Consider the following 13,011-nt stretch of genomic DNA (forward strand, 5'->3'; position numbering starts at 1 on the left):
GTCTCTCCCTGGAGTCGGGCTAAGATTAGCTCTCCATATGTTCAGCCGTAGCCATTTTTAAAGGGCCAGCGCGGCGCGGCGCGGCACGGACTGCTGCACTGAGCCTCGCTGCAGTGTGGAGCTTCGAAACCCTGAATGGCGCCACTGCTGATGCCCCCCAGTGACGTATTCAGCATTAATAAAGCTGTAATTACATAACTGGACGTGAAAACGGGACATTTCCGGGGGCAAATATGAGCGTTGGCTGGCCGACGCCAAACCCGGGCGCTCTTGACTCTGGATGACGAAGCACGAGGGAGGTTTAAAGGCTGCGCCGCTCTCCATTCATTTTTCATTAACTGCGGCAGCGGCGCCGCCGCCACCGGCTCCTGCAAGGGCCCGGCATATGCCACGCACGGGGATCAGGTTCGCGTCCCGTACCGGCTGCGGCGTTCGCTGGGTCCAGAGCTGAACGTCAGCTACGTGCCGCTAATTAGCGCAGATCCATGACAACCGAGCCGCCACCCGTGACATTCAGGAAGCTGCTGAGCAGGAAGTGCTCGCTTGCTTTTCTGTGTCACCTTAGATTCAAGAGCTCTGGCATCCCGGGTTCGGCCTGCCGCGCGACTGTCGCAAAGACGTTATTTAGTCCGCTGGTCCTGCTTAAGCGACTTTTGTTTGATGACACAATTCAAAAAATTTGGACATTGACGGTTGAGAGATAAACAAAACGAAACGAAAAAAAACACACGACATTCCCCTTTCACAAGTCCGCGGCACCGGCATGTCACATGACCAGCTAGGAGGGTGGGCTAGAGCTATAATTACAGTGATGATGTCATGTGCCATTCAGCGTTACTACAGAAACTGGGTCACAGTTAACCCTTTCCGCGTCGTGCCGGCGGAAGGGGAAATCCGTGGATTTAAATCCAGACGGCTGAGAGTTTAAAGCCCCCTCCGGCACGCGGGCCCCTCGAACATAGCACGTAGCCGTCTACCGTATATCACAGCGCACGAAGCTGGGATTCGAAATTCATCAGCGGAAATGAAGTCCTCGCTGAAAAGCGGACAGACCCGCGGCGTGCTTAGGTGGCTCTCGGTAATCTCTGTGCATTCGGTTATATAGCCTGTTGCCATGACGACGGGTTACTGCCTACAACCGTAGTAAAGACCGGCTTCTGAGTTTAACCGCACAACATCTAACGAGGCGAAACCTTCGCTGTTTCGCGACTCTGCTGACGTTTCACCCACGGACGAGACGCCCTCTTTAGACAAACCGGCGCAGCGGCGTGGCACCTCTCCACCGCACACGGCCACAACACGGTGAGGCAGATGTTGCATCAGCACTACGCCCATGGCAACATGTCATCAGGAATAATTGCACGTCTAGATGGAAGAACCGGCTCCCACTCCGCTGGTTAAAACCGGAGGGCCTGCGAGGCTGCACTGTTACGCGGAGAGAGAGCGGCGTGGTGAAGTGCTGGTTGCCGAAGTGACGCGGTTTGGTTTCTGCCGACTACGGTGGCGGACGAGCGTGTACACAGTGACACCGCGCGTTGTTAGCGCAGAAAAGCCGCGCCGCGGCTCGGCTGCAGAGTCGGAGCGCTACGGGTTACTACAGTCCGTACGCACGCCACCACGTGTAGGCGTAAACACGGCTGCCTGCGCATGCGCCCGTGACCCAGTAACTTTTACTCCCTTTACCTTGAACGACTTGGAAACTTTGGCAGAACCCCACCCCCGCCCCCCCTCCCTCGGCAAGCGTTGGTCCGCTCCTCCTGCTTCCGCACATGCCTCCCTCTCCTGCCAATAAGCGTCGAGCCCGGGACTCTTTAAACTCCGTGGCGCGGTGTAACCAGACTCGCCAACGCGGCCCAAAATGCACGCGTCGGCATGCCAGGCCCGCGTACGCCGTTCAGATTGCGACTTCGTGTGCTCTCGATGCCAATTTACAAGCATTTTCGCTGTCGCCTTCCCAGTGCGCGACCAACGAAACCCAAACCCATAAACCAGATATCCACCAGCCGCCAGGCCACCGACCCATGGGCACGCAACAGGACACAAATCGCAACGGGGGACAGTCTGAATGGACGTGTGCCGCCTGGGTGCAAGGGCCACATATGTGCCCTTTATAACGTAGACAGACACAAAACACATACTCTCTCTCTCTCTCTCTCACTCACAATGCAGTATTCTCTCAGCCAAACGGGACACATATATATTCTTACCTCTTCTGCCAGATTTTGGATTAAAAACTGGGCTTGTATGTCCTCTTCAGAATATTCCACCTTAACCAGCCATTCGGGGGTGGAAGAGACATGGGGGAGAGGAAAAGAATAAAAATCAATAAACCGACGTGACAAAAGGCATCCGTTCAAACAGCCATTAACTTGCCAATCACAACTGCATGATGAATTAAAATACGGATTCTGCTCTGAGAAATCTCTTCAGATGACGGGGACATTTCATGCAGTCAAGAGGAGAAAAAAATAAAACAGAATCATAAATGACAGTTTGTCCTGAAATGATTTTCTGGTGACTGATTCCACCCGTAATGCAGTCTGCATACTTGCTGTCTTAAATATAACATTCACGTCTAAATTTAGACCACACTCCGATCGAACGGTAATAAATATCAGCTTAACATTTTGGAACATCAAGCAACAGTACATTAGGGAAAAATTGAAATGAACTTTATAATTCAACTTTATAAAATAAGGAAATGGAGGACAGAGCATCTATGGCACCAAATGAGAAAAGACGAGAGAGAAAACAGCACGACCTGAAAGTGGAGTAATAAAACATTCGATGGAATAAGAGATAAAAGCCCCCCCTCCCCTCCACCGTCTGGCGGTTCAGGGTGCCGGTAATGTTTTGTCTCGGACTGGCTTCTGCCTTTCCCGTCCGTCAGTCCCCGGTAATTAATATTTACCCACAGAGCCAATCTGCCTTGTGCGCTCCGTCGGCTGGCGGTGTCCCCATCAGAAGAAGCACGCTTGCTCGGGTCTCGGCTCGGCCGCCCTCTCGAGCCTCTCTTTCACGTTTGGACTCGGTAGTCTCTGAGTGTATCTGTCCATTCAGGAAGCCATCTTGAGTTTTTAATCCTGTGTTACATTAGCACCCGTGCACTCTGTGCTCTCTTTCTCTGGCTCTCTCACTTCCTCCCCCTTCGCCAAAAGGTCTACCACATACACACACAGGATGATTTCTCTCTCTCTCTCTCTCTCTCTCTCTCTCTCTTTTTTCTTTTAAAAGCCAGCCTGTGTGATCGCTATCACTACTGCACTACACAGATCTCTCCTCCCACTCTCTCTCTCTCTCTCTCTCTTTCACTTAACCCACCTCCTCCCCTTTCTTTCCTCCACTCTTTCCAGCAAGCAAAAAAAAAAAAAAAAAAAAAAGCTGAGCGCATACGTGATGTGAATCCTGCCCTCCCCCCGGACGGGCACACACACACAAACACACACAAACCGGTGCACGACGCAACGTCACGCTACAGATAGCACACAAAGAGAGCCCGGGCCACCAATCAGGAGCCAGGATGGGCTCTGCTGCTAGGGTGAAATTCAGACACGGAGAGGGAGACAGTGTGCGTGACGGAGAGAGACAGAAAGAGAGGGGTGGAACGCAGCTTTGAAGGGGCTGGATCCAGAGGGAAGGGGGCTTGGAGTGGATGTGTGACCTCGGGAGATGGAACGGGAGAGAAGGGTGGACTGGGGGTTGTGGGGAGGGACTCTCTACGGCTGTCAATTATCTCCTCGGCTCGGCTTCCCTAAACAATGCCTCTGGTATGTGGTATCGCTGCACACCATCTGCGTCTGGGCTGCCTGCAACAGCCGGACTGGACTCTGCTGCGCAATCCGCATGTGCCCTGCGTGCACCACAGCACCGCAGCCAATCAATGTCACCGGCGCAGACACATCACGCGCACGCTCCAAAATATGACTGCAAGCAGACAAAGACGACGCAGAACACTACAGTCTAATTACTCCCCTTCCATTTAAAACAGATGAACAAGTACAGGACACACGTTACTTGACCGTTCATTGAAATTAATTATTTAAAAAAATATTGGCCACACAATACGGCGCAGGGTGAAATTTCAGCCATAATGTCCTATGGTCATAATCACCTGTATATACAGTACAGGCCAAAAGTTTGGACACACCTTCTCATTTAATGTGTTTTCTTTATTTTCATGACCATTTACGTTGGTAGATTCTCACTGAAGGCATCAAAACTATGAATGAACACATGTGGAGTTATGTACTTAACAAAAAAAGGTGAAATAAGTGAAAACATGTTTTATATTCTAGTTTCTTTGCTCTGATTACTGCTTTGAACACTCTTGGCATTCTCTCGATGAGCTTCAAGATGTCATCACCTGAAATGCTTTTCCAACAGTCTTGAAGGAGTTCCCAGAGGTGTTTAGCACTTGTTGGCCCCTTTCTTTCTTTAATGTACAGACGTTTCGTTCTGCATGCACAGAACTTTGACAATCTGATTGACAAAGTTCTGAAAGAACTTCTGAAAGTCCAGTTGCCGTGACAAATTTACCTGGATGACTGAGAATCTTCACAGATGTAGGGTGTGTAGAATTGGCTGAGAGCGCCGTCACTTAGTTTGGGAGCAAGATGGATTTTTTTGGAGGCAGCCAAAACAACGTCAGCAGGGGCACGTGTGTTGAAGCACGGCTTGAAGCGCGGCTGAGGGAATTTAACCGCGGAATCTTATAGAGGACATCGGTGAGTTTGGGAAAAAAAAAAAACGTACCTCAGTATGAATGTGATCAAGTTATGTTTTTTACGACTGAGAAAAATTGTGGAATTGTATTCTCTGCCTTTCGATCGATTCAAAATGTTGTTTGGACCCTTTCGGATTTTCTGATGGCGGCTGTGAACATGTTTAAAGAGGTGTAGAAAAGGGCACGATGCTGGCCGCGAGATTCCTTCGTGGATTTCTCTACGGTCGCTGCGCGTACTTGTTTGACATTTGTCGTGCAGGCAGCGGTGACGGTTCTGTAAAGTTTGCCGGTCCTGTTTTGTGCAACGCACTTGTAGTTTTTATTTTCCGTATACGTCGTGATTAGAACAACTGACTACTGTGTAGGCGCGGGGGGGGGCGGAGCAGCGAGTAAAAGAACGGAGCAAAAGCCCTGGTGAACAGACATTAAGAGGCGAGCGCAGATTACCAGTCAGCTGCCATCGGACCACAGAGATCCCACACACACCGCCAACACCGTGCCTGATTAAGAGCTCTGGGGGGGGGGGTCCACTCAACTTTTTACAACCCCAACTGGCAGACGCGAAGAAGGGAGCCATCAAGGGTAGGAAATGTGTAAAATGCTCTCATTCGGACCTCGGACTAAATACGTTTAAAAGAGAAGCAGGAAGAACGTGTGTAATGGGAGGGAATGTGAGCGTGGGAACCACGGCGCGCCGGCGTCGGGAGCGCGCTGACTGAGCACGTGCCCCCATAGCGAGCGCCGCTCTTTGGTTCCACCAACTCGCCACCACCTGGTCTCTCCAGAAGGACCAGCACGTTCTCTTTCTCTGGAGACGCTGCCAGTCCTCCAGACAGCCTGAATGGAGCAGTAATCCCGGCCTTAACTCTCAGACAAAAACCAAAGCCGGTTCCCCTTCTCCCGCGCCGGGATCAATGGAAGATTAGCGCTCGGCAACCCCAACCGGCCGAGCCCCCATCTCTTTCTCCCCTCTTGGCAAACGGGCGGTCACTGCGCCCTCCGCCCGGAGGAGACCGGGAGTCTGGCTGAGCGCATGCTAAGAGCCGCCACAATGGCGAGCGGCCGCCGGCCACAATGCTGAGTGGCGTGTCAGAAAGCTGGAGAGCGCCGCTGTAATTAAACCGGGAATAATCAGCCTTAATTAAACCCCCGCTGAACTCCGCTAACTCCAACACCTCCCATCACCCCTGCCCCCCTGCACCCACTGGCCCTTGTACAAACTCGGGGCAGTGTCGCTAGAAAAGTCACACCCGCCGGGATGTCACGACCCTGTGAATAGTCAGCTGGGAAGGGAAACTGTCACACTCCTACACTCGTGGGACTAAAAAAAAGGATCATCTTATCATATCTTAATAAAAAACGTCTTATTAAAATCGCATCATTATTGTTATGTGTATTACCGGCCAGACCTGAAGTAAATTGCTTGGGGGGAAATAATTTAAAGAAGAACCCTACATTTGAACAACCAGCAGCAAGTGCGTTTGGCGTCGGCATCACTGTGAAAACCTACCTATTGTAGACACTACCAACGCATCTCCCGTGACCTACAGAACCTGTCTGCCGTGTCCCCATTGGACGAGATGTGTATAATGAGATGTGGTTGCCAAGTGATGTAGATTCAGTTGCTGCTCTCGTGCATGGGGTCACCTCAATGGGGGGTGAATTATAGCCACAATAACGAGTGCAGCTACTAAACAAAGGGGCTGCACCATTGTTCCCTCCGCTTGGCAATCACGTGACTTGCACTTCCAATATTTAACATAGCTGGGTAACCTGCACCAGGAGCGTTGGTTTATTTGCCCTCTGCAGCAAACATTCCCAGCCCGGCATATGCTGTGTTTGTGTGTTGCCACAGATGAGGTCAGTGTGCACAAGCGGCCGGGGGATGGGTGCAAGCCATGTGACACAGTCACACCCTGATCTAAAAGCACAGTGGGGCAGGTGAACACGAGGGACGGGCCGAACGGCTCGAAAAAGACAGAATAGCAGGTGGCAAAAGGCATTTTCAGCATAGATTTGCAAGTTAGCTGTATTCAAAGCAGAGTGTATTTATGGAGGACACCACGTTTAGAACATGCGTTTGGCTTCAACAACAAGTGTTAAAAATGACCTGGCCTGGGCAGATAATCTTGGGCGGGGTCAAAGAACCGAGGAATAAATGGTTCTGTCTTTCCTACCCCCCTTTCCTGCTTTGTCTGACCTCCCCCGCCACCACTGACTTTATTTTTGCGCTCTTCCTGTCCTTGCCTCGCATGCCTCCTGACTGGCCCTAGTAGCGTCTCCGCTCCCGTCTTTCCGCCCAAGGCCCGAGGGGTCATGGCGAGAGTGACGGAGAGGGAGGTGTCGCTGACTGCAGCACCTGAGACCCCTGCGAAAAGAATGACCCATTATGCGCGAGGTCCAAAAGCTAAGCCTTTCAAACTCCAAACAGGGTGCTCTCAAGACCGGGACCATTTTGAACAAACAAACAGCTTCATTGTGTGGCTACGATGTGTAGAGGAAGCTAGCCAGGGGGTCAAAGCGGGAAGACCGCACACAACAACATAAAAGCGTTAAAACTGTTCGATAAGTCAGCTCTGTGGCCAACCAACGTGACATGGGAAGGGCACCTCCCCACTAAAGAGTCTGCCCTCGACTGCCCCTCCCAAATGTTGATGGTTAACCTAAGAAAAACAGACTAAAACACATGATGTGTGACTGGTTTATAGCCACCCAGGCAATGAGCGAGCCTTCATCCTACAGACACACACACAAATTGCCGCAATAACATGCCTGGCGCGATATATATTGAGCTTTTTGGGCAGTGGTGGCCTAGCGGTTAAGGGAGCGACTCCGTAATCAGAAGGTTGCCGGTTCGAATCCCAATCCGCCAATGTGCCCCCGAGGTGCCACTGAGCACTGGCCGCCTGTCTTGGCTGCCCACTGTTCACCAAGGGTGATGGTTAAAAGCAGGGGACAAATTTCGTTGTGTCACTGTGTGCTGTGCTGCACTGTTTCACAATTACAATCAATTCACTTCACTTTCTATTAAGCAGTCCTGCTCTGTTTCGTTCAACCAAGTGCAACTGCAAAATGATATCTCATTTTAAAATAACTAAACAATGATCATAGCAGCAAAAGGTGGTTAATCTCTCTCTATTTACTCTGTTGAGTTGTCCTCTTTCTAAGTGGAACTGTATGGTATAGCTGGTGTCACTACGGTTGACTAAAGTACTGTCCTACTTTTACACCAAATATGCCGGGGGCTTTCCTGCAACATCTTATTAAAATACTTTTGAGTGGTAGATATGTAAATATTTTACACCACAAAAAGTCAGGCCTGATGGGTCTTGATATTACACAGATCATAACTGATATTTGATATGTTCTACAAAATTACTTTACTTTTATCCAAAGCGACTTGCAAGAGGAAGACACCAGCAATTCTCATTCGGTTTCTATAGATTATGAGTTTACAAACTAAGAGCCCTGATAAGGCCCAACTTGTCAGAAAAAGAATATGCTCGGAAATTGTTAAGTGCTAGATGAATTTTTTTATTTTATTTTATTTTGTGCAGTGTGTGTGCATGTGCATAGTGTTAGTGTTCAAATTATTACTTAATACTTATCAAAATGACATTTGTTATTTCAATGAGAGATTTCTGGACTTTTATGGACTGAATAAGAGGTGCTTGACAAATGTCTTTCTGTGACATTCAGACTGGGTGTCAACAATATGAAGACAAGCAAGAGACATGTTGAGACCTGCGGATCAAAGGAATGTCAAGGGTGGGTCCAAAGGCTGGCGAGTTCAATAACAGAACTAAAGGATTTTTTTTGCTCTAATCCCATGTACTATTGGATCAGTAATTAGGCTGTGATTATATGGCAAGCGTAATTGCGTGACTGCAACTGTTTTTGTGTTTTTTTTCGAACGTTTCTGATCGAGTCTCCAGGATCATGATTGGCTTGTTTCTTGGATAGGAAGAGATGGATTGTCTAAACGTACATTAAAGTCCTGCCATGGCCAGTTTGGCATGGAAAGTGAATGGAGAAATTACCGTTTGTGTACACGCATTTCATACCTAGTTAAACAGCAGCAAAACTGTATCTCACCCATCTCATTTCTCTGTTCTTTAGAGGAATATCAAGCTCAGGCCGTCAAAAGGAATACATGTCAAGTTTCCTACAAGATTTAGATCTGGTCAGTTCAACGACGCTGTGTCGTTCACTGGTTGATGCAGCTGTGTGCTGAAACTCATTTATACACTACCCCTAGCCATACAAAATGCATACAATACAAGAAACTTAATAGGATTTGTGTGGTACGTTTAAGTAAATGAGTCAGTGTGTGGCCAGCAACTGGCCAAATTTCCTGAAGCCACTGGTCACATTCTGGTTTTATAAAATGTAAAGGTCCTGTTGCCTTCCCAGCTAATCATCATGATATCTTGTCATAGGCTTCATTCAACCCTGTCATACCAAAAATTATCTGTCCGAAGTATTTTGCCTCATTTTTCATCCTACCACAATCATACAATTTGTTTCATTGTTAAGTTAAGAATGGTTGATTAGTAACTAACCTCCCAGCTGCTCGTCTTCTTCTTCAACTGGTCGCACTTGCGCAGCTTGCAGATCTGGTGGCCAATCTTGCGGTTCATGCAGTTGCTGCAAACACCGCAGTTCTCCTTGCGTAGGCAGGGCCCACACCCGCCGCACCTCTTGCGCTTTTTCCTCTGTGGTGCCATCAGGCCCAAGGAATCCTGGCCATCAGTTTGAGGCAAGGAGAAGCCACTGTGCTGATGCTCTGTCTGAATGTACTCTGTCAGTGGGGACATCACCCCCTTGGCCTTGGCCCGCAGTAAGATCTTAGTATCTTGGTCATCCAGCGAGAATTTATAAACGTCTTGCGATGGAGGCCCAGGGCCACTGCTGGGCCTATGCATGGCGAAGCTCTTGCTCTTTCCCAGCTCACAAGGTACAGGAATGTTTATGGTCTATAAAGAGGTCACCATCAAAGCATGGGCTTACAGTCTTTCGAATGCACTTCTGTGGATGATTGTCTGGTAGTAAACAGAGGTTAAGAAAACAGCTGCAAGGAGTCCAGTCCAGGTTGATATGAGAATATGTGGTCACTGGCAATGCAGTGAACCTTAATAAGCAGTTACCTACAGCGGTGCGTCAGGGTCCAGGTTAATCCAGACGACTGTGTGAAGTCTGCCATTGGAATTGTACTGTTGGTCCCTAAATTGATGTAGTTATTGGGGATACATAGGAAGAGAAATGTATTACTATATAGTCACTTTTCACAGGGGAACATATATGTGTGTGTGTATATATACACTGCTCAGAAAAATAAAGGGAAGACTTAAACAACACAATGTAACTCCAAGTCATTCGTCTACAATCAAACCTGTGAAATCAAACTGTCCGCTTAGGAAGCAACACTGATTTAAAATCATTTGCAAATAGCAAGACATCCTCAATAAACGCGTGATTCTGAAGGTGGTGACCACAGACCACTTCTCAGTTCCTATGCTTTCTGACTGAAGTTTTGGAGGAGGAGAAGGCTGTAGGAAGGCCTCCAGCAGGCCATAAATGTGCATGTGACTGCTCAAACTGTCAGAAACAGACTCCATGAGGGTGGTATGAGGGCCCGACATCTACAGGTGGGGGTTGTGCTTACATGTTTGCCATTTGCCAGAGAACACCATGATTGGCAAATTCACCACTGGCGCCCTGTGCTCTTCATAAATGAAAGCAGGTTCACACTGAGCACATGACAGAGTCTGGAGATGCCGTGGAGAATGCTCTGCTGCCTGCAACATCCAGCAGTGGGTCAGTAATGGTGTGGGGTAGCATTACTTTGAGGGGCCGCAGAGCCCTCCATGTACTCGTCAGAGGCAGCCTGACTGCCATTAGGTACCGAGATGAGATCCTCAGACCCCTTCTGAGACCATATGCTGGTGTGGTTGGCATTGGGTTCCTCCTAATGCAATACAATGCTAGACCTCATGTGGCTGGAGTGTTTCAGCAGTTCCTGCAAGACGAAGGCATTGATGCTATGGTCTGGCCTGCCCGTTCCCCAGACCTGAATCCAATTGAGCACATCTGGTACATCATGTCTCGCTCCATCCACCAACGTCACGTTGCAATACAGACTGTCCAGGAGTTGGCGGATGCTTAAGTCCAGGAGGAGATCCCGCAGGAGACCATCCGGCAGCTCATCAGGAGCATGTCCAGACGTTGTAGGGAGGTCATACAGGCCACACACACTACTGAGCCTCATTTTGACTCGTTTTAAGGACATTACTTACTAGTTGGATCAGTCTTTGGTGTGTTTTGCCACTTTAATTTTGAGTGTAACTCCAAATCCAGACCTCCATGGGTTGATAAATCTGATTTCCATCGATACTTTGTGTGTGATTTTGTTGTCAGCACATTCAACTAAGAACCAAGTGTTCAGTAAGAATAGTTAATTCATTCAGACCTAGGATGCCTTTATTTTTTGAGCAGTGTGTGTATTATTTGTGTGTTGTGTGCATATGAATACACACACACACTAATTATACATATTCTGAAATATACTTACTCTATATACACTAATACTGGACACTGATTCGACGTCAAACGTGCATGAATGACTGCAGCACAGCAGTGCACCGCTCCGGCCGAGTTAAAATGGAGTGGCGGCCGGCTGACTGGGGAAGATGGGGGTGCAGGCGGCCCGAACGCCCGTCCCACGTCGCGCCGTGTGAAATGTGACGAAGCGCCCGGCTGCAATGGCGAGTCCCCCGGCGCAGCGGCTTTGTTCGCCCGCAATTCTTTTTTTTTTTTTTTTTTTTTTTTTTTTGCTTTTGCATTCGAAAGCTCCAGTGAGGCGTCAATAAAAGCGAAAAATGTTAACTGCGCCCATAAAACACCACGTTTCGCGCCGACTCGGCAGAATGGAGGGGGGGGGGGGGGGGGGGAAACACGCCGTCCACGTCCACGCTCGGCGCAACGTTCTCCCGCGACGTCCCAACGTCTAGACCGGGCTAATCCGCTATAACGCGTAATTACACAGCCGCGGGTCGGACGCCCGCGAACCGGCTCCAAACGCCGGTCCGAAAACCACCGCGGGCTGAAGCGCGTCACGTCGGCTTCGCTTTCCGACGCGAGTCGCTTCGAAGTAACGCGACGTGACGGTAACGCGGCGGAGGCTAATAACGCCGCGTTAGTGAGTCGGGACGTGTTTATTACGCCGGGGCTACGGCGAAGCCCTTTTACGGAAGAGCCGAAAATAGCGCGTCTGGTTCCTCTTCTTCTTCTCCTTCTTCTTCTTCTTTTTTATATAAAAATATATAGATATATATATGTGTGTGTGTGTGAACCGTGAAGAGAACGCCGCTTTTATACAGGCTCGGCGGGTCCTTTGTTACCGGGACGCACCGAGTCACGGAGCACGTGGCTTATTCAGCACTTTTTACGCGCGGCTCTTTAACCGGCGGCGGGAGGAGGGGGCCGGAGTCACGAGACGAACCGGGGGAGAGCGTTTCACCAGTCTTCTTATTACCATCATTGTCATTATCATTATTCTTATTTTGTGCCGCCACCGCGCGTTTTTTTTTTTTTTTTTTTTTAATGTTTTTTTTTTTTTTTTTTTTTTACCCCCGGGGAGTTTCCACGGCGCGTATCGCGACCGGCCCCGACACGCGTTTTACACCTGATAACATTGTCCCGGCGCGTATTAATGCCGCGAGGTGGTTAAATACTTAACGCGTCGGCATTACCATCATCACAGGCCGCGTTAGGGCGCCCGCCGGGTGGTTTATCGGCGGAGAATGTGTATTGGGGACCTAATTGCTTTCCTGGTGAGGAACCGCTCACTTTCGCCGGGAAGAATACACACGGCGGCGTGGGCTTTTTCACGCCGGCTAATGACGAGAAGGGAAAGTCGTGGGAGCGTGTGAATAAATCATGAGATGTCTACATACCAGTAATGAGGGCTCTCCACGTCGGACGGTCGCCCGCATGGTTTTAAATGGTTGAAAAAAGGAAACGCCGGTACAACAAGTGTCCAAACGACCGAAGAAAAAAAAAAATGCTGTTTGCAAATAGTGCAAATATGTTAAAAAGCATTAAAATATTGCGAATTAAAAGTCCTTCATCTTACAGCCTTTCTGCATCGTGCCACGCTGGCTGGCAAGTAGATGCAACGTTTAAAAAGTTCTTTAAAAAGACCAAAATAACTTTTTCCCCCAAAGGCACGTCTCCTGTGGTTAGTCCATGGTCCATATAGAGTTAAAAGACGAAGAAGAAGGAGGAAG

General features: G+C 49.1%; 1 protein-coding gene across 3 annotated transcripts in view; it reads right to left on the reverse strand.

The window, feature by feature from the left end:
* Positions 1-12,996, reverse strand: part of tet3 (tet methylcytosine dioxygenase 3) — a 31,983-nt gene extending 18,987 nt beyond the window's left edge. The window contains exons 1-3 of one of the 3 annotated variants that reach the window (XM_028995160.1): positions 12,679-12,996; positions 9,286-9,946; positions 2,208-2,267 (exon numbers count right to left, since the gene is read on the reverse strand). In XM_028995160.1, the coding sequence (XP_028850993.1) occupies positions 2,208-2,267; positions 9,286-9,648 (423 nt within the window). In that variant the 5' untranslated portion in view covers positions 9,649-9,946; positions 12,679-12,996. Of the gene's footprint in view, positions 1-2,207; positions 2,268-2,911; positions 3,304-9,285; positions 9,947-12,678 lie in introns of those variants that run through there. The other 2 variants (XM_028995162.1, XM_028995161.1) reach the window with 2 other exon arrangements.
* Between the last annotated feature and the right edge of the window lie 15 nt (positions 12,997-13,011).

The sequence above is a fragment of the Denticeps clupeoides genome, chromosome 11, assembly GCF_900700375.1.
Source record: "Denticeps clupeoides chromosome 11, fDenClu1.1, whole genome shotgun sequence".
Lineage (NCBI taxonomy): Eukaryota > Metazoa > Chordata > Actinopteri > Clupeiformes > Denticipitidae > Denticeps > Denticeps clupeoides.